Source organism: Felis catus, chromosome E1 (genome assembly GCF_018350175.1).
Source record: "Felis catus isolate Fca126 chromosome E1, F.catus_Fca126_mat1.0, whole genome shotgun sequence".
Lineage (NCBI taxonomy): Eukaryota > Metazoa > Chordata > Mammalia > Carnivora > Felidae > Felis > Felis catus.
This window is the reverse complement of record NC_058381.1, coordinates 38,334,259-38,354,962: the sequence shown is the minus strand read 5'-3', so window position 1 is coordinate 38,354,962 and position 20,704 is coordinate 38,334,259. Positions and strand designations below refer to the sequence as shown.

The 20,704-nt window shown below is 51.0% G+C and overlaps 1 protein-coding gene across 5 annotated transcripts; it reads right to left on the bottom strand.

Moving 5' to 3' along the window:
- Nucleotides 1-1,868: 1,868 nt before the first annotated feature.
- Nucleotides 1,869-11,477, bottom strand: LOC101100850 (transcription factor CP2-like protein 1). Of its 5 annotated transcripts, XM_006940321.4 has the most exons (15): nt 11,290-11,477; nt 10,181-10,332; nt 9,973-10,046; nt 9,104-9,209; nt 8,889-8,995; nt 6,465-6,617; nt 6,129-6,239; nt 5,541-5,638; nt 5,270-5,324; nt 4,895-4,988; nt 4,409-4,499; nt 3,868-3,950; nt 3,072-3,217; nt 2,879-2,930; nt 1,869-2,279 (listed from the first exon to the last, which is right to left on the bottom strand). In XM_006940321.4, exons 1-15 carry the CDS (start codon nt 11,370-11,372, stop codon nt 2,242-2,244), a joined length of 1,443 nt encoding a protein of 480 aa, XP_006940383.4. In that variant the 5' UTR covers nt 11,373-11,477; the 3' UTR covers nt 1,869-2,241. The 5 variants fall into 5 exon arrangements, 4 of the variants coding, with proteins under 4 accessions (XP_006940383.4, XP_019673374.3, XP_019673373.3 ...); XM_019817815.3 differs by lacking the exon at nt 11,290-11,477 and having other exon boundaries at nt 9,973-10,079; nt 10,181-11,143; XM_019817814.3 differs by lacking the exon at nt 11,290-11,477 and having other exon boundaries at nt 10,181-11,143.
- Nucleotides 11,478-20,704: the final 9,227 nt, after the last annotated feature.

The following is a 20,704-nucleotide window of genomic DNA, read 5'->3' as shown; positions in this document are numbered from 1 at the left end:
TAGAGGCTCCTAGGTTGAGGGACAGATACACAAAGGTTAATACAGTGGGGGCGCCTGGGTGGCTCAGTCAGTTGGGTGTCCAACTTTGGCACAGGTCGTGATCTCACGGTTTGTGAGTTTAACTCTCTGCTGTCAGCATGGAGCCCCTTTGGATCCTCTGCCCGCCCCCTCTGTGTGCACCTCCCCCACCCACGCGCTCTCTCTCAAAAATAAATAAAATTTAAAAAACAAAAACAAATGTTATTGCAAAGGGGTCCCCTATCCTGGTGGAGTTAAGCAATGGAGCCAAACCAGCAATCAGGATTTCAATCTCAAGGTATCTACCCTGCATGAAACACCTTTGGGGAGCTCTGTGGAATTCTAGGCCCCACGTGATCAGTGATAACTGAGGTAAATGATCAATAAGTAATTAAGCAGATATTTTTAAGAGGGCACTTTGGCCTGTCTTCCAGTCTCTGCATATGGGTTTTCTCTTTACAATGTTTTAGATTTTTTTTTTTTTAATGCTTATTTATTTTTGAGAGAGAGCATGCGAGCAGGGGAGGGGCAGAGAGAGAGGGAGACACAGAATCCAAAGCGGGCTCCGAGCTGTCAGCTCAGAGGTAGACGCAGGGCTCGAGCACACTAACGGTGAGATCCTGACCTGAGCCAAAGTCGGCCACTTAACCAACTGAGCCACCCAAGTGCCCCACACAGTGTTTGAGATTTTTAATAATATTTTGAGGGAAGAGAATGAAAAAAAAGAGAATAAGATACAGCCCATTATTACTTTAAGGTTTTATGTTCTTAAGTAATCTCTACAACCCATTGTGGGGCTTGAATTTACAACCCCAAGATCAAGAGTTGCACACACTACTGACTGAGCCAGCCAGGCGCCCCCCGCCCCCCTCTCCCCGCCAGCCCCTGCCATTATCTTTTGTTTTATTATTATTTCCTTTCTTTTAAGTTCATTTATTTATTTCGAGAGAGAGCAAGAGCAAGGGAAGGGCAAAGACAGAGGATCCCAAGGAAGCTCCATGCTGTCAGCACAGAGCCCGACACAGGGCTCAAACCCATGATCCATGAGATCATGACCTGGGCCGAAATCAAGAGTCAGCTGCTTAACCAACTGAGCCACTTTTCTTAAAAGCACTTTTAAATAAAATTGGTTTTCGGGGCGCCTGGGTGGCGCAGTCGGTTAAGCGTCCGACTTCAGCCAGGTCACGATCTCACGGTCTGTGAGTTCGAGCCCCGCGTCAGGCTCTGGGCTGATGGCTCAGAGCCTGGAGCCTGTTTCCGATTCTGTGTCTCCCTCTCTCTCTGCCCCTCCCCCGTTCATGCTCTGTCTCTCTCTGTCCCAAAAATAAATAAACGTTGAAAAAAAAATTAAAAATAAATAAATAAATAAATAAAATTGGTTTTCTACATGGAAAAAGAGATACAAAAAAAAAAATAATAAGTTTCAGGTCAATTTTAATCCTAAAAGTGAAATGCAAAATTAAAATTTTAATTTTGAAAAATATGCATAGGAAAGGGAGAGATTTCTTAAGACCTAAAAATTAAAAGATTAAGATTAAATCCAACTACATTTTTTAAAGAAAAATAAGGATAAAGCCCCACAGCCTCAATGTTAAATAATTCTAGTATTTCCCAAATCTCTAGAGCTTTTAAATCTCCAGACGTTTTAAATAAGCATAGTGATTTGATAGTTGAATGAATGGTCTTTTGGAGGCTTTAGTGTTTAGTTTTTGGGCAAACCAGTTGGGAGAGGGAAAAAAAAGTCCAGACATTTATTTATTCCTCTGTCTCCGACTCCATACCTTACCCAACTCTATACTTTAGGAAGAGGACCAAAACACCAAGAAAATTGAACAAGCATTAAAGATACATACCTTTAAATTAACTTTTAATTTTAAGAAAAGGAAATGGTGAATACAATTTTAAATAAGCATGGATCGATGTACCTGTGTTCAGGCAGCTCTGCTTGGGGCAAAAGCGCCTTATTGGCAAGTTATGTGCCTCACAGGCTTGGCCAGCTGAGCTGAGCTTGGGAGGCTGTGCCCAGGTTCCAACAACTGCTGCTGAACAGGAAGAGATGTGAGCCTGGGTGCTGCTCACCTCCTCTCTAGCAGTAGTACACGATGCTTCACCTGGAGCCTGGTGAAGCAGCTGAGGATTCGAACGAGACCTCTGGTGAACACGGGGCTCCAGAGAACCAGGCTGGCATCAGTCTCCAACTCTTGCATTGGGATGTCCCTGGGCCTAGGTCAGCACCAGGTAGTAGCCATCTGGATTCTGCACTGAAAGCAGCGAAAAGGGCACCTCTGGAATGAGGCAAGCCAACCACCACTTCTCCAAAACCAAGCAGCCTGCAGTTATCTGTCACACCCAAGTGTTCTTCCTGCCCCAGCTGGAATCTACCTCTTGAGCAAGCTTCCCTCCCTCTGTAGTGTAGGAGGGATAGAGGGCAGGCATCTGAATAACCAGAAGCCAGCTGGTCAGAGGTGCTCTGCACCAGGTGATGTCCGGCAAGCACCTTCTGCCTTATAAGATGGGGGGGGGGGGGCAGAAGAGGGAGGGGCCTTACCTTCCCCTTTAATAAATTCCCTGACATAGAAACTGGGACATTTTTTCCCTTGTGAAAATGCATTTATCCACCAGTCCCGTTTTTTCCTGAGCAGTAAACAGCTGTCTTGTAGCTACATGAATCTGTCTCTTTGACACAAAGGTGGCATTCAGATGCTTACCAGTTGATTGGGACACAGCACACACCATACCCCATCCCCAGCTTACATGCACCTTCAAGGAATCTTTTAATCTAATTTAGGAAACAATATAAACACAATCTTACCCTTTCTAGAGCCTGACAGACACACTCTTCTCCCCCTAAAACTCCTACCTTTTTTCACCACAGCCACAAAGTATGATTCATCCTTAAGATTCTGAACCACCTACAAGGGAGAAGGGTCACTATGACAATCCTGTCCTTAGAGCCAAACAGAATAAGCCAGGGTAGGGACAGGGAAACTGGGCCTGAGGTGGAAGAGTGATCAAGGCCCTTGGGCCTGGCGGAAAACCACAAGCTACTTTACCTGGTCACCAAGGAGAATGAGGATGCCCCCAGGGCCCTGGTGGAAAAGGCGGTGGATCTGATTGGCTGGGAGGGCCAAGAGCTCAGCCAGTTTCCCCTTCAGCTCTACAACACTGAGTTCATCTAGAGAGATCTCTTGATAAAAGCCTGGGGGTGTGGGCAGCACAGGGCAGGCATCAGTTGGGGTCTGAGGTAGTGACAGTCTCGTGGGGAGGGGGGCGGGGGCAGGAAGGCATAAAGAAGGAAAGAAAGAGGCTTATAAATCCGCTTATTTCTCAGCTTTGGGAAAGCCTCAGGCTGAGGGGGGCCCTCACTATAAAAAGGAGGGGGGCATCTGGGTGGCTTAGTCGGTTGGGCGTCTGACTTTGGCTCAGGTCATGATCTCATGGTTCGTGGGTTCCAGCTCCGAATCAGGCTCTGCTGACAGCTCAGCCTAGAGCCTGCTTCGGATTCTGTGTCTCCTATACCCCTACCCTGCTGGCACTCTCTGTGTGTGTCTCTCTAAGGGGGAGGGACACCTACATATGAATGAAACCCAAATACAATAACAAGGTTATAATCTAATCCCACATACTAACAATGACAAAATCAGATGGGGTTGGGGATTAGAACATGGAAAAATAAACCCAGGAGACATCGTGGAAGGAGAGGACTAATCTGGTCATGGAAGATGGGAATGCCAAGGAGGGCATCTTGGGTCCCAGGAATGATGAAGCATCACCCTCTCCCCAGGCCAGAAGAGGTTTCATGCAGCCACACCTGAATTTCTTGCCTTCTAGAGAGAGGCCAGAACTCACCTGAGTCAGGGTTCTTAGGAACCTCATTCTCTTGCCTAGAGGCCTCCTGAGCCACATACAAAGTCAGCCGGTGACGGATGGGCCTGGGCCAAGAAAACAGTGTATGTATCAGCACTTCATACCTAAAGTAACAGCCCCCTCCCTGGGAGGGACCCCACCTCCTCTCAGGTCTCCAGGGAGGGAGATCACCAAGCGTTTCTTAAGCATTTAATGAATGCTGAACCCTGAGAGGAGAGAAGATGAGAAAAATCCATCTCTGTCCTCAGAAACTGAGTGATGCAAATGGGATGGCTACAGAAAAAGGAGATCCTAGGAGCCTAACTTTAGCCCATCCCTGCCAGTCTGGCTCTGTGACTGGTAGGTCACAGAGGTAGGTCACTGTCCTTGGGCCTGAGTTTCTTCCTCTGTAAAACGAGTGTGTGGGACTAAGTGGTCTTTAAGGTACCTTCCAGCTTGAACATTCCATGAGACACAACCACAAGCTGCACTTGGTAAATGCCACTACAGAGGGAAACAGATCCTGGTTGGCCGTGCCCAGCACCTGGCTCTAAGAGTATTGAAAAGGCGGATCCCATCGGCAGCCCCACATATCTGGATAAGGTCCCGGCGGGTAAGCTTCAGCAGATCAGTGCCTGCAGAATCAGACAGGGCCAGATTTGGGGAAGAGTCCCAGGATCGAGGATGGCAAGGGACACAGTCCAACATTAGTCTACAAATAACCCTATTATGTCCAGACATGGGGGTCAAACTTGGGCTCAAATCCCCGTTTTGCCACTTGCTTGTTAGCTGTGTGTCTTTGGGCAAGTTGTTTAACCTCTCCGAGCCCTCTCCTTATGGGTAGTATATAAATTATACGGGATAATACATGAGAAGAGAGCCTAGCAGGCATAGTGCCTGGCAACTCTTAGTCCCAACTAAAAGTTAGCTGAAGAACACACAGCAAGCCAGGACCATAGGCAGGCTTCCTGCCTGAGTGTTCTGCCCTCAGTCCCCCACAGGTACGGCCCCTGCCAGATGCCAGCCTCACCAGTGAAGTTGGCCAGCATCCGGCAGTAGCTGGAGAACCGGTGCCGGTGCAACCACTGCTGTGTCTCTAGGATGGAGGCTCCAGGGCTCAGATCCTGAGGCATAAAGAGGGCAGTCCAGGTACCACCATGGACCCATGGACTTGGACTTGAGAGCAAGGGGTAGGAGAACAGCCCTTGCCCTTGGGGGCCCCAAGTCTGAGAGCCTAGGCTCATCCTGTGAGTGGCAAGTGCCCAGTCCTATGGGGAAATTTTGCCATCTGTGGCCATACAACCTCTGTCCACCAGGGGGCAGAGCCACCCTATTCTGGAGAGTGCGATAAAGCCCTGAGAAGGGTTTGAGATAGAGGTTGGGGGACTGGAAAGTGAAGACGCACCTCAGCGGGGCTGCCCCCCAAGGTGTCCAAGGCGAACGGTGGGGAGGAGCAGAGCCTGTGGGGGAGCAGAGAGACAGCAGTGCAGCCGGTCTCCAGCCCCACCCACCCTTCCCTGGCGTGCGGAGCTTGCTGGTGTTACCCAAAGGGCACAGAGCTGAGCCTCTTCCCCTCAGCTGCGCCCTCAGTCCTGCCCCTCCCCGGATGCCCGGGCTGAGGAGCCCTTCTCTTCACGCTGGCCCCAAAGGGCTGAGAGGCGCCCATCCCGCCTCACCTCTCCGTGGACAGGAGCTTGCAGGCGTGGGGAGAGGTGAGGGCAAGAGGGCTGAGAGGCGGGTGGGGCCCTGCACTGGGATCTGGCCACGGTGAACACTGTGGGCAAACAAGCAGCAAGGTTCAGCCCAGACATTCCGAGGGCATTGGTGGCTGTTCCCTCACCTCTCGCCGATGGAGAGCTGACAAGGGGCCTGCCTGGGGCCAGACTTGGTCCCTGCTCTAGGAGTCCCTGACAAGTAGACCAAATTCTGCTCAAAGCAAGAGCGTAAACCAGCCTGCCGGTCTGGCTGGGGAAGCTGGGGGAGGCTTCCAGGAGCAGCAGCAGGAAGGGAAGTGCTCGGGGCAGAGGGGGGCAGAAGCGGGGTGGGGGGATGGTGGGTGCAGGAGAAGCAGCCTGGAAGAAGTTAAGCGCCTGGGTCTTGAACAACAGACGGTGCAGCGTGTCCTTGAAGGTAACAGGTGGAATCACTGGGGGATGTGATGATCCTGGAGCAGCCACAGCCCTGGGGCCTCAATTTCCCCATGTGTCCAATGAGGATCCTTCCTCTAAACCCACGCTCCTGCCCCCACCGCCAAGGCAACACACCTCCAGGAAGACCGTAGTCTCACTGGCAGCCTGATACTTGTCTCTCTCGTGCAGGGGCTGTTTCTCAATCTTCTCCCGGTCTGTTTTCAGCTTCCGGTCAGCTCCTTTGGGCTACGGGAGAGTGACAAGGGAAGCGCAGAGCAGCCCCCCCACCCCTTTACCCGCCCACTTCCCCCTTGCGAATGGGGCTCTAAGAAAGAGATCAAGCCCCATCCCTCTGTTGTACAGAGAAGGGAACTGCGGGCTGAGGGGACGCAGCAAAGCAGGACTGGCATCTACACAGCCAGCCAGGCAGGGTGACGGTCCTGAAAGAGAGGGGGCAGGAACTGCCTGTACCTTGAACACCTTGATGAGGCAGCCAGCTGAGTGAAGGTGCTCAGGCGACAGCTCCTTGTCACTGGGCTTGAAAGTGTCAATCTGGAGGCGGAAGGGGACACCTTTCTCTCCACCTTTTTTCCGAGGAGTGAACTCGGTGCTGATGCAGTGAACCTGAGGCGAAGAAGCAAAGAGAAAGCAGGGTGATCACAAGTCCCACCCAGTTCAAGAAAGCTCACCTAACACTTGTTACCTGCCTGTCACCTGTCAGCCTCTTACAGCAACTTGCCATCCCCAGAGTTTGTTTCTGACAGCATAACTTTATTAGGTTCTTTCCCTTGTTCAAAATCCTTCAGTAGCTCCCCATGGTTATGGGTGGAGAAGCAAAGTTCCTCACCCTCATGTTGGCGCACCTTAAAGAATCAAGTCAAGCCTTTCTGCATGGCTGCTCTCTCTCACCCCATCAATGAACACACTGCCCCACCTAGCCAGCCTAATCATGACGCCAACACACTTGCATGGTTCTTCTTAGAATCTTCTACCTGGAAAGCTCTGCCCGCTCACATATAAGCCAACAGGTCCCATTCCAGGGTAGAGTTGCCAGTTACAATACAGATGCCCAGTTAAATTTGAATTTCAGATGAACAACAGGTAAATTTTTTTTAGTGTAAATATGTCCCAAATATTTCATGGGACATTCTTCTACTAAAAAGTTCTTTATCCGAAATTCAAGTTTAACTGAGTGTCCTGTATTTTATCTGCTAAATCTAACAGCCTACTCCAGGAAGCCTTCCTGGCTTCCACCGCACGCAGCCTGCAGCCTCTGTGTTCTGCCTGGTCCCAGGATTCCAAGGGCAAGCGGGGTCTTCCCCTCTGTTCACCCCCACTGCCCACTATAGCCCTCCCACAATCCTGCAAAGAACAGTTAAAGGGTCCAACTTTACAGGTGGGGAAACGAAGGCTCCCAGAGATCATGTGACCTGAGCAAGGTCACATGAGGGAGTGGTGGAAGTGAAATTGTGCCACATCTGCCTGACTTCCCAGTCCAGGTGCTTAGACCATAGCGAGCACTCAAAAAAGTGACATACGGGTGACTTTTGACAATATTGTTAGATTATAAAGGGAAATCTATTCAAGGAAATATAGAGAATGCTGAAGCCGGGTAAAGAAGAATACAGCCCCCCCCCCCCCCCCCCCCCCCCGAGACAGACTGTTAACATTCAAGGATTGTTTCTTCCTCTGTCTTCTCTGGGCAAGAAAAAGGGAAAAAGAAACATAACTTGTGTATACACATACATGTTTTTATTTTTGTAAAATGGAATTCAAACTTTAAATACAAGTTTGTCTTCTGTCTCTTTCCTTCTAGGAAAGCAGTTTCTCTTGTTATTAGACATCATTTACTGGCTACATAATTTCCCTTGTAAGTCTTCCCTAAAACTTATGTAAAAATCAATCCTCTTCCAAAAAAAAAAGCAATTATCTTCCCATGGGCAATTAAAATATTTTAATATGAGAACAAGTGGTTCTATGAAGAGCTGGTCAATATAGCTTTGTGTACTTATTGAACGCTGCTATAGGATAACTTTTTGAAATGGAACGACTGGGTTAAAGAGTAGAAACATAAAACATAAAATTTAATAAATTTTGCCCAAGTGCCACTCTACTCACAGAATGAGTGCACTAATTAAGTCTTTGCCAGTCATATATATATACATATATATATATGCATATATATATATATGCACACACATTTTAATTAGAATTTTCTTTTTTATATAAGTTTTTAAAGTTTATTTATTTTGAGAGAGAGAGTGTGCACGCACACGTGAGTGGGAGAGGGGCAGAGAGATGTGGAGAGAGAGAATCCCAAGCAGGCTCTGTGCTGCCAGCACAGAGCCCAACACGGGGCTCCATCCCAGAAATGATGAGATCGTGACCTGAGCCGAAATCAACAGTCAGATGCTTAACTGACTGACCCACCCAGGTGTCCCTAATTAGCATTTTCTGAGGTTGCACTGTCTACATTTATTGACAATTTGTATCCTTGTATAAATTGTCTGCTTGTACCCTTTGCCCGTTTTTCTGTTGAACTGTCATCTATGTTTTCTTGTTGATATACGAGAACTTTTTATATATTGAGGCTCCCACACATTATATGTAATTTATGGCAACTGTTTTTCCCACTTAACGTCTCCTTTTAATTTTCCCTATGTATTGCAGACCAATGACTTTTTATGAAGCTAACTTCTATCCTGAGTTCTGTAGCTTCTTCCATTGCTTTCAGCTTTAACAAGAGTTTCCCTGTGGTGAGAGTCAATAAACATTCAGCCATATTTTATCCTCCAGGTGCTTTCCGGAAGTGGTCTATTCGTGTTCCTTCACCCCCAAACTCACCTTCCTTTCCCACCTGAGCTGCTGCCACTCCCATCTGACCTCCAGACTCACCTGCAGGAAGAGGGAGGTCCTCTTGGTCGGGTCCCAATGAAATTCCACCGTGTTGAGCTGTGAGGGCAGCACTTGGGGCTCTATCACCCCCACGGACAGTGGCACATCTGCAGACACAGGATGGCGAGCAAGGAGCAAGCCTCAGCCGTCCCCATCCACAAAGCCTTCCAAGCCGGAAAGTGGCCCTGAAGGCTCCCCCGTCCCTCCCCATTCACCGATGTCCAGGATGCGGTCCCCTGGCCGGCTCCACCTCCACCCATCCAGCTGTTGCTGCTCCGTGTACTGCAGCCGCCGGTCATGGAAAACCACACGCACCACACTCTGTGAGCACAGGAAGGCAGGGCTCACGAGTCAGAGGGTGCTTGGGCATTCGGGAACCAGTTCCCACAGCGGGCGTAGGCCAACCATCCCACCCTCGCCCCCACCTTGCTTCCCAGCCTCAGGGCCCACAAGCACTGAGATCACCAGGTCTGTGTCCAGATGCCCAACTGCCACTCTCAAGCTGTGAGACTGGGGGAGTAACCTAGAGACCCTGAGCCTCAGTTTGCTTATCTGTGAAATGGGTGAGTTACTCCCTTCCCACTCTTAGTCACTCTGTTTCTTTTCCTGCAGCACTTTTCAATTTGCAACTGGGAAATGAATGTGTAATTGCATATAATTTGTGTAATTAACATGCCTGTCTCAGTAGAACGCAAGCCCCCTGAGGAAGGGAACTACATCTGCCTCTTTACTGTTGAATCTCTAGCTCATAGAACAGTTTCTGGCAGTGAATTGGGGCTAAATATATACTTTTTTTTTTTTTTTTTTTGGACAGAAGGACTCATGCATGTGAATAATGCTATGTAAATGTATTTCTAAATCCCGGATCTGCTACTTTGTGTCCTTGAGAAAATACTTAACCTCTCTGTGCCTCCTTCCTCAACAACTCCTGCCCACCAATGTGCTGCTGTGAAGGTAAAATTAAAAGGTGGACTTGAGAGGGTTCTGCTTGACAGTGACATCACCGTGATGACATTGGCTTCCTGCCCAGATGGACAGTCACACCCAACCAACCCTTGCCAGTTCTGGAGGGGAATGCACCTACCTTCAACAGCCGGGCCCACTGGGTAGTATCCCCCAGCTTGGGGTTGCAGAGCATCTGCACCTCATAGGACTGGCCTGGGAGAGATCAAGGGGATGTGCGAGCCCCCTCTGCGGGCAGAGATGGTGCCGGCCATTCCCATCCCGCACTGGGCTCGGCTTCCAGAGCTTGCTGCCCCACTAAGCCCTTTCCTTCCCCAGGCCCAGCATACCCTGGTTCAGGTAGGTGAGGGTCTCCTCCTGCTGCTTCACTGCCGGCGAGGTGGCTGCACAGAGCACATACTGGAAGGTGGGGCAGGGAGGCTCCGAGCTGGGGATGTTGTGCAGCTCTTCCTGCTTCAGGTAGGGCAAGGGCAGGGACTCCCTGCCAGGGAGAGGAGAGCCCCTCCGGCTTTCCGCCCTGTCCATCCCTTCCCCTATGGGGCTTTGACTCTGCCTGCCATATCCTCCAGAGAGCCAAGGCACCCCAGCAGCAGCCAGGGCCTGAGAGTCCCCCATTCAACTCCTCTGGCTCCTGGGAAATCTCCTTTAAGGTGCACATTTCAATTTTTTTTTTTTTTAACGTTTATTTATTTTTGAGACAGGGAGAGACAGCATGAATGGGGGAGGTCAGAGAGAGAGGGAGACACAGAATCCGAAACAGGCTCCAGGCTCTGAGCTGTCAGCACAGAGCCCGACGTGGGGCTCAAACTCACGGACCGCGAGATCATGACCTGAACCGAAGTCAACGCTTAACCGACTGAGCCACCCAGGCGCCCCTAAGGTGCACATTTCAGATACTACCAAACATCTACAAAAATCTGCCCTCAGGGCGCCTGCGTGGCTCAGTCGGCTAAGCATCAGGCTCTTGATTTCAGCTCAGGTCATGATCTCGAGGCTCATGGGATTAAGCCCCGAGTCAGGCTTTGTGCTGGCAGGACCTGCTTGGGATTCCCTCTCTCTCTTTCTCTCTCTCTGCTCTTGCCCTGCTCGCACTCTGATGTTAAAAAAAAAAAAAAAATCTGCCATCACTTACTTGTTTGCAGTCTCAGGGCTTGTCTGATACCAAGTAAATGCCCAACAAAAGTGCCCCGAGAGGGTGGGTGGTCAGGGTGTTTTGAGATGTCCTAGGATCCACTAAACACCAGGTGTCCCAGGATCCACTTCTCCACCCCCAAAGGAGCCCAAGAACAGGAAGCCCACCCCCCCACCCCCCCACCTCCCCCCCCCACCCCCCCACCTCCCCCCCCCCCCCCATCTTCAAACAGATAGTCCTACCTGTCCATTGCAACTCAGACCAGGCCCTTCCTTGGAACCTGCGGGGAGGGGTTCAGGCCCTTACCTGAGTAAGCCACTTGGAGGCCCGGGGTACAGTTCCCCAGGACTGGGCCACAGGTGCTCTGGCTGGTTGTGCCAAAATAGCATCTTGGAAAGGGAGCAGAGCCAGCTGTGTGACAGAGACTTCGGCACTGGGCTGGGCGGGACCCACTGGACTATCCACCTTTATACACACAAGCAAACCCACGAAAGGGTGGGGCAAGGCTGGGAGCCTCTTATTGGCTGAGCACCCAGGGCTCTAGGAAACATGGGACCTTTCAGGCAGCCCAAGCTGGGGGGAATCAAGAAACGGTGTGCCCAAGGCTCCCCACCAATCATTAACTCAAAGGGGATATGGTGTTGCAGCAAAACAAAGTCTCAGGGATGGACATCCACTCCCCACTGTTCCCCCAAGAGTCTCGGGGGCAACGAGGGGCACCCTTGGGCTTCAAGATTGGTCCTAGATTCGTAAAACATGTAGAATCCTGGAGACTCGTGGGCCTGGACCCCTCACATGACCCTGTGAGAGGAGCCTGACCACTGGAGGGGACAGGAGAAGCAGATACAGAGCATCTCATGGACCTACAAAAGGCCTTTATCCCCATCGGCCTCCCCCTTCTCCCCCACTTGCCCCCTAACACACACACACACACACACACACACACACACACACACACAGGTGCAGTGATGGCAGGACACCTGTCCTTTCGCTGGGGGCTGCCTGACTAGGGGACTGCAGTTTACAGAACATAGTCCAGCTTGCTGTGGAAACAACTCAGTGGTGCTAGAAGGGAGAGCCCGTATGTGGGGAGGCAGGGGTGTGTGTCTGGGCCCCCTCCCAGGGCAGTAGAAGGAGAGGAGTCCCAGTCAGGCTGGTGGCTTTGCCCCCCCTCTGCCCCGGGGGCATGGGGTGGACTGTGTTTATAGACAAATAAGGTCTGCCTGGGGGACAGTTTCCTTCCCCACACTCAGTCCCTGTTGTCACTGTACACAGGTCCCTGGGCCCACCCCCCACTACTGTGTTTGGTATAAACAGATGAGGGCTTTGCAAAGAGCAGAGACAACCCTCTAAAGATGTGGTCTGACCTCATGTGACCCTAGCTATCCAGGTTTTGTGATTCTGGGGGGCCTACCTGAGAGAGAGAGAAAACCAAAGAGACCCCCTCCAACACCAGGCAGGGCACCTCCTTATATGCTTTCTCCTCCCATGAAGCCAGACAAAAATGGAAGTGGAGAGGAAAAGGAAGGGGGGGGGGGCATTCCTGCCAGTAGAGACCAAAGAAGGCTGAGTCCCCAAGATCCCCATGACAAGATCCCCAAGACTTTGAGAACCCACCCATTGCCCAAAGTCGAGTTCAAGGCCAGAAGGCCCCCAGGAAACCCTCCAAGGCTGGACAGAGCAGGTTTCCAGGAAGGCCAGGGGAAGGGGTATGGGAGGGGACCCAGCAGGGCTTGGCCCTGGCCTGAGAAGATCAGGGCGCAGGAGTGATGGTGAGGGGAGGGCAGAGGACATGAGCAGGTGGGTGGAGGCTTATTATCAGGGCGGAGGCAGAGAAGGTAGAGGCTGGTGTAGGCCCCTTTCCAGGACACCGTGAGGGGCTGGTAAGGGGAGTGGGACTCCAATCCCAGAACCCAGTTCCCTACCACTCAGCCTCCAACTCCAAAGCTGTCTGTATCCTTCCCCTTCCCCCCTGAGGCTGCCTCTCCCCAGCTCTCTTGGCTAATGCTTCCACCCATCTCAGCGTCTCTGTACTCTGTCCCCATCCAGATGGTGTTGGGCCTGTTCCTGGTTTTCCTTGGCTCTCCCTCTAAGGAAAAGAGCTGGGCTTGGGGACGATGGAGCCTGGCCAGTCACAGCCCCCACCTCACTCTCCCTGTGCCCCCTCAGCCAGCACAGCACGGGGTCTGCATAGTCCATCCTCAGGCCCAGAGAGGCCTTGAGAAACTTCTGGTCCTACTCTCAGAAGAGTCTCAGGCCCTGCCCAGGGCACCGTAGGTACTTTACCTTCCTAAACCCCCTTTCCTCCTTCATAAAATAGGGACAAGTGCTCCCTCCCATTCAGTGTGGTAGTGAGGACTGAAAGCAATTCTACGCAGCTGAATGTTATTCCAGGGTTTAATCCTCATGAGCCCCCATTGGGGTGGTCGTATCTGCCACCCTCAGGGTCCCCACCAAAGCCCAGTCCTGGGAGGTACAGACATAGCTGGCCCCGAAACTTCCCCACATACAGATAATTTCAGGGGCAATTTTTGGGTGAGATTTTTTTTAATTGATTCCCCCCACCCCCACCCCAAATACTCTGTCATTTTCTAGGCCATGGCCTAACCCAATCCTAATAATACCCCTTGGGTTCCCTAAACCAAGGCAGCAACTTTTTATCTGTAAAAATTGCTGAAAAATAACAATTCAGTGTCCTTCTCCTCTGACCAAAATGTTTTGTTCTGTTTTGTTTTCTATCCCCAGGCAACATTCCAACCTAGAGAATTGGAGAATGAGGTCCACCCTCCCTCAAAGAAAGAGGGGCTGGGAGAAGTGTTCCTTATTCATTCATTCATTCAACAAAATATTATCGAGTGCCTACAAGGTAAGAGGCTCTATCTCTCTCTCCCTCCCTCACACTAGGTTGTGTGGGACCTCGGGCAGGGTACCTAGGTGGGTGGAATCCTGCCCTATCCAGGGCTCAGGCGTCCCCTGCTCCCCCCACCCCCCACATTGGTGGTCAAAAGTTCTGGGTCCTGAGTTGCTGGCAAAAGGATTTTTAAAAAGGAACATGGCAATCCCTGTGTGGTCTGCGTGCCTGTGCACACAAATGCCCCACCCAGGAGGTGGCCCCACCTCCCAACCAGTCTCTGCCTCCTGTGGGTGCGTTGCTCTGCACCAAACAGCGCCCCCTAGAGTTAGCACACAGACATGGCTCTAAGCACCCAATCCTTTGTCCCTAGTCCCTCTGAACCACCCAGAAAGTCTCCCCTTGGAAAAGTACTCTCTGTTCCCACTTCAAATATACTGCCTGCTTTTTAGCTTTCTTGCAGCCCAGCCAGTTGGTGCTTATGTTCTCCATGTCCTGTGTCCGCCCTTCATCAAATCCTTCACAGCCGTCATCTGACGTGCTGTTCATTCTTTTGTGTACTCTGTCCAATGTCTGTTTTCCCATCAGAGTGGAAGCCCCTTGAGGGTAGGGACTAAGAGAGGTGCACCAGCGTTGGAGTTAAGAGTTTGTATCTCGAGATCGACTCTGAGTTCAAGCATAGCCATACGGCTTTGAGCAATTAGCAACCTTTCTGAGTCTCATTCTATAATTACGAAAAGGGGATGATGAGAGCCTCTGCCCCATAGGGCTAGAGTACAAACTGAATGAGAAAATAATTAAGTCCTTACTAAATGTAGATGTATCTTTCTCCATATATCCCGGGTATGTATCCCACATCATATGAGTTTATTTATGAAGCATTTGTAAGTGAAGAGGGTCTGTTTATTTAATAAATAGTTCTTCCGTGCTCATACAACTAGAGTGCTTTTCAACCGATCTATCGTCTAATGTTGACGCTGTTTTTTTCTATTATTCTATTATCACCTTCCCCCCATTATACAGATGGAGATACTGAGGCTCAGAGAGGTTAAGTAGCTAGGTCAAGTCACACAGCTAAGAGAAGATAGAGCCAGGGTTTGAACCTAGGCCATCTGGGTCACAGTCCCTGCTCTTAATCACTGTACATGCCCCCACTCTGCCTGATAAATATGTTATGGAATTTTAAAATTAATCTCCAGGCAACATTCCAACCTAGAGAGCTAAGGAATGAGGTCTACCACTCCCCCAAGGGAAAAGGGCTGATGGGGGAAGTGTTCCTTATTCATTCATTCATTCATTCATTCAACAACTCCCAAAGAAGTATCAGACCCAGGTTCCTGGGTCTGATTCCAGTGATGTCAGAGACCTGGGGCTTTTCTGAGCTCTGGCTTTCCAGATGCAAGATGGGGACAAAATATTTTCCATTCCGCTCCTGGGCTGTGAGCCCTGAGGATGAATAATATGAATGACAGTAGCTGGGCTGCTGTCGTTTTAATAGAGGGGTGTGTGTGTGTGTGTGTGTGTGTGTGTGTGTGTGTGTGCTAATGATGCAGTAAGCAGGATTTGTGGTCTCGGACAGTTTGCCTATGATAGGGGTCCTGTTTGACTTGGGAATTCCTTTGGGATGAGCTGTAGCAGGGAGGAAAGGCATGGGAGGAAAGGCATTGCAGGCAAGGCAAGCAGTTTTAGGTTTGTATGATCCAGGGGGAGGGGACCCCGCCCCACTACCCACCACAACCGCCCATGACGTATGACGATTCCCACTTACACACTAGGAGACACAGGCATGCAAGTTGTCCAAGTCTATGAGCTAGGAAGGAATGGGCTGGAACTTGAGTCACCTCACTGTCCTGCACACCTGTCATCCACCCAGGCCAAGACACAGGAATGCGTCCTGTCCATCCCCATTGTGAAGCTTTTGGCCAGAAGACCCCAAAAGCTCACTACTCCAGCTCCCTGTTTCCATGTTGCTGCCTTTGGGAGCCGGAGCGTTCTCCCTAAGACATAGAAATGACTCCACCACTGCTCAGCAGAGCACCCCATGGCCTCCAGCCTCCGCTGCTCTCAGCGCCATTCTCAAGCTGGGCTATGGAAACCCCTCAGTCCATCTTCCAGGGCACCGATGGCACGTAATGGTTAGTGCTTCAAATCAGTTTTTCTGGCAAGAAAACCAACATGAATACTCTTGGAGTCAAATGCAAGGCTTGCAGAAACATTTAATACAGAGCCATGTATCTAAATTCCTTTCAAGTTCTGACCGAACCGCTTTGCCTCCTCTCCTTCCCCCACCCCCATGCCTCCAGGGCACTTCTGGATTGCTCTGCGGGGCTCCAGGGAGCGAGTTTGAGAAGCTACTTTTCGTGGAAGACCCAGCTTCCAGGCTCAGCACTCAGGGCCCTCTGTCTTTCATCTGCCTTTCCTTCTCACCTCTTCCCATGGCTTACCTGCCGTGTCCATGACAGGCTGTTCTGTTCCACCCCTCTCTGCCTTTGCCCAGGCTGTCCCCTCTGCTGGAATACCCTGGGCCTTCTGCCTTCGGGTCCGCTTCATGGCCTCTATCAACTCAGCTTGCGGCTCTGTACCCCAAGTCAGCTCAGAGAAACTTTTGCATTATTGTGCTCTCTGGGTCAGGATGTACAAGAAGGCCTTGGGTGCAAGGATCAGGCGCCCCTGGTGCCCAGAGCCACTGGAGGCATCTAGTAGGACCTCATGATTTAGATGTATCAAATGTAGACCCTCAAAGACGCCACCGAGACGCCCCTCCCTGAAGGACACCCAGTGTTGCTTTCTGTGCAATTTCCAGCCTCTCCCAGTAGGAATGCCTCTCCCTAGGATGAGCTAAGCAGCCGGACCCCAAGGGAGGAGTTAAAAGCAGACTCCACTGTCCCTGCTTCAACTTCTCCTTGGCATTGTCCCCCTCATGCTTCTCCAGCATAGTCAACAGGAATCGCCCTCACCTCTTATACCTGGATCCAGCTGCTTCCAGACTTCATCCTCCCTCTTTTCCACCAGGTCTCGGTAACCACCCGCCCCAGTCCACGCCCAGGGCCACTCTCCAGCAAAAGATCCTCCTTAAGAATTTGGGGGCCCTTGAGTGTTCATCCCTCCAAATTTCTAGCCCCTAACAGCACCCCCTCTACCAGTCCACTGAGTTCCACCCCCTTGCTCACCCCAAAGTGATGATATTGCTGTTACCGTGGTAACACATGCTTCGTGGGTGGGTAGGGGGAATGGACTAGAGAAAGAAAGCAGTGGCTTTAGGACACTATCAGAGGCATGGGAAGTGGGGCGGGGGTGGCAAACTGGCACAGGGCCCAGGGAGAGGTGAAGCAAGCGGCTATGACTTCTGGCCCCGTGACTACTGTCAGCCCTATGTCCTGAGCCTCAAGGAGAAAAGAAACAGAATAGAAGGGGACATCTTTCAGGAATGAGAGGTTTTCTTCATAGAGCAGAGGGAAATAACCCAAACAGGTCTTCCGGACAGCCTCAGCTTGGCTGGGGAGGGGAGGAGGGATTGCACACACCAGAGTCCATGCTGTTCCCCTCCAGGGAGCCTGGGGCACAGACAGAGAGAACAGCTCACCCAGAATGTGTTAGGGACAGTGCCACAGGCAGTGGGAGGGAGGCTTTATGCCAGTGTCCCGAGCTCCAGGGGTTGGTGGCAGCAGGGGGTGGAAGGGCTCTCCTCCAGCCCCTGGGGACCTGGCTGCCCCAGATGCCACAGCCGGGAAGTGTGTCAGGCACTTGCGTAAGAGCCTTCTAGATTTCCATAAAATCGTAATTACTGATGCCTGCCATGGACCTTAGCTCATTAGAGCGGTATCTGCCTCTGGGGCCCCAGTGGGCCAGCAGGGGGAGGTAGGGGAGACTGGGCAAGGCAGGCCCTCTCACTGTGTTCTTCTTGTCCCCAGGCCCACTGGGCTGGGCCGTCTTCCTCTCCTCGGCTGGGAAGTGAGAACCAGACTTGACCTCAACCATGACGGACTCCCCACCCTAGGAGCTCCAGTTCTAAAGGGGGAGAAAAAGACCAGCCACTCGTGTTTTCAGCTTGGGCTGTCCTTGGCAACTCATAAGGGCAGAGGCCACAGCAGGGAGGGGCTTGAACTGAAGGTATTCATGGCAGAAAATAGGTCATTCCTTACGGAAGGAGAAGCAATCCCTCCCATCAGAGAATCTCAAACTGCTTAAAGTGGAGGGGCCCTGGGGGTCATTCAGGCCAATGGTTCTTAACCTTTTGGGGATTTTAGATTCTCTGAGGAGAAGATGAAAGCTCTAGACTGTCCCCCAGAGAATGCTGATCCGCCAACATTTTACACAGCTTCAAGGCATTCATGAACTCCCTGAAGCTCACCTGTAGGCTCGAGGTCAAGTATCACTAAATAAATAAATAGGTCGATTGATAGATAAAAACTATTTTTTGTGCCCTTACTCTGTCCAGCTCTTTATGTATGTTAATTTATTTATTTATTTATTTATTTATTTATTTATTTATTTATGTATTATTGAAAGACAGAGAGAGTCAGAGCGTGAACAGGGGAAGGGCAGAGGGAGACACAGAATCTGAAGCAGGCTCCAGGCTCTGAGCCGTCAGCACAGAGCCCGACGTGGGACTCGAACTCACAAACCACGAGATCATGACCTGAGCCACAGTCAGACACCCAACCAACGGAGCCACCCAGGCGCCCCTGTATGTTAACTCATTTAACCCTCAAAAGTACACTAAGAGATATATACAATTATTGCCCCTATTCTAATCCAGGTCTCCATTTCAACCTAAACTATTCCAATTCTGCCAATCTAAAAAGAAAGAAACCGAAGTCCCTCCAGAGATGGAAAGGTCTTTGCTCAAGGTCACAGAACAGGAAGAAAAGGGCAGACCAGGATGAGAACCAGCCCTTTCTTTCTTTCTTTCTTTCTTTCTTTCTTTCTTTCTTTCTTTCTCTAAGCTTTTTTAAAAATTATTTTTAAATGTTTTTATTTATTTTTAAGAGAGAGAGCAATGGGGAAGGGGAAGGGGGGGCGGGACAGAGGCTCCGAAGCAGGTTTCACACGGACAGTAGTGAGCCCATGCGGGGCTTGAAGTCAAGAACTGCAAGATCATGCCCTGAGCCAAAGTCAGATGCTGGGCCACCCAGGTGCCCTGAGAAGCAGCTTTTCTTAGTGTGCTGAACACTGAGCTGCATGCAGTTTGGAGTCATCTGGTCCATCCCTCTGTCCTCAGGCTCCCAAGAGCCTAGCACCCACTTTTACTCATGGAGCTCTCCTATTAAGAGGCTCCCTCCCGATAGTTCTCTTATGACTTCTGGCCTAGGGAGTCTTCCCTCTGTGTGTGACTGCTGCTTACCTCTGATAGCACCTTGCCCCTTGCTCTGCCCACTCCTCATAGCTGCCCCTCTGACTCTGAGATGGGACAATGTTCCTTCTTCTCCAGAAGCCAGCCTTGCTACTCCTGCTCTGTCCCCAGTCACTGCAGAGGGAGTTGTCAGCACTGAAACAATGACTCAGACTTAGTTCATGAAAGACTGCTCTGAAACACGAAGGCCGCAGGCCAGAAAGGACATCCAGAGGTCATGGGATCCAGCCCCCTGCCTCCTCCACATTTGCCCCACCTTGGGCTTCTGATGCCTACACCAGATGGGACCCAGGGCCTACAGACTTCCCTAGCTTTCCTGGGTCGCTGGTAGCACTGATACCCCTGGAAATTCTTCCCTCTGTCTAGTCAGACTTTCCTTCGGAGTTGGTTCCTCCATGAACTAACAGCAAAAGCACTGGGAAGGGACCAATCTCTCAGAAGAAAGGAGGAAAAGAAGAAAATAACTTTCCCTGCCTGTCTTCCCTGGGCTGAGGGGAACTGTCTCATTCACTCTGACAGTGAGGTAGGCACTATCTCTATTTTGCTGAAGAAGAAATCAAGGCTCTAAAAGGTTTAGCTGCCTACCCAAGGTTACACGGTTAATTAGTGATCATCTAGGTATTAGAGTCTAAGGAACTCAGAACCTCTGCTGTTGGTGAGGAAACAGGGATACCTCCCCTCGAGAGGTCTTCAGTACAGAAGAGGCCCCTGTTTGTTCCAGCCCAGGATAGACTGAGGGCCTGATGATCCTATCTCAGGGTGCTTCAAGCCCCCCTAAGTCTGAGTTGCCCAGGTAGGGGTGTTGGGCTAATCTGGGCTGGGCAGGAGGGAAGATGGTAGCCCTCACTTCAGAAGGGATTGAGGGAAGGCTGGTTAGTGAACAGGCCTTTGGGGAGACTGGCTTGAGGGCTGAGGCCAGGATGTTTTGAAGCTCCTTTCAGGAAGGCTGTACTCAGAGTCGGTCTGCCGCTGCAGTGGGTGGACCTGGAGGGGGAGGGAACTAAGCCCCCACAACCACCAACCCTCACTTCTGCCCTTGTCCTACTTCTGCCACTGGCAAATAAATCTCTATCCCTGGACACAGTAACCTGAGCAGTGCCCCAATGGTGAGCTCACTCTTGGGAGGACAGAGATTGCACGAATGAATGGCTGTGTGCAGGGGCTGGCAGGAAGGAGGACACAGGGCTCAGCCTCTGTTCTCCAGGGCTGGCATAAAGGCAGGACCCTCTCAAGTGCCACCTTCCCCTCCAATCTCATCACCCACAGCAGAGGAGCCCCTGGAGGAGGGAGACTTTGATCCAGAAGTTCCTCCACCCACACCTAAGGAAGGAGTCCTTCAGTCCCCAAACTACCTCCCTTTCTTTGGACAGGCCGGGAGATTTGGTCAGGGCCAGAAGGGCCAGGAAGAAAGAGGGCTGGAGGTGAGGGAGGAGGACTAGGAAAATGGCAGGTAAGCAACAAGCATTAAAGAGATACCTTTAGGCCAAGTGGACAGGGAACAACCTGGAGAGTAAGAA

Coding starts and splice junctions, on each gene's coding strand:
- LOC101100850 (XM_019817814.3), bottom strand. CDS start 10,466: ATGGGGGACTCTCAGGCCCTGGCTGCTGCTGGGGTGCCTTGGCTCTCT. Junction 5,639..6,128: donor AGACTACGGTCTTCCTGGAG/GTGTGTTGCCTT, acceptor GTTTGCCCACAG/TGTTCACCGTGGCCAGATCC. Junction 2,280..2,878: donor TGTGGCTGTGGTGAAAAAAG/GTAGGAGTTTTA, acceptor CGCTGCTTTCAG/TGCAGAATCCAGATGGCTAC.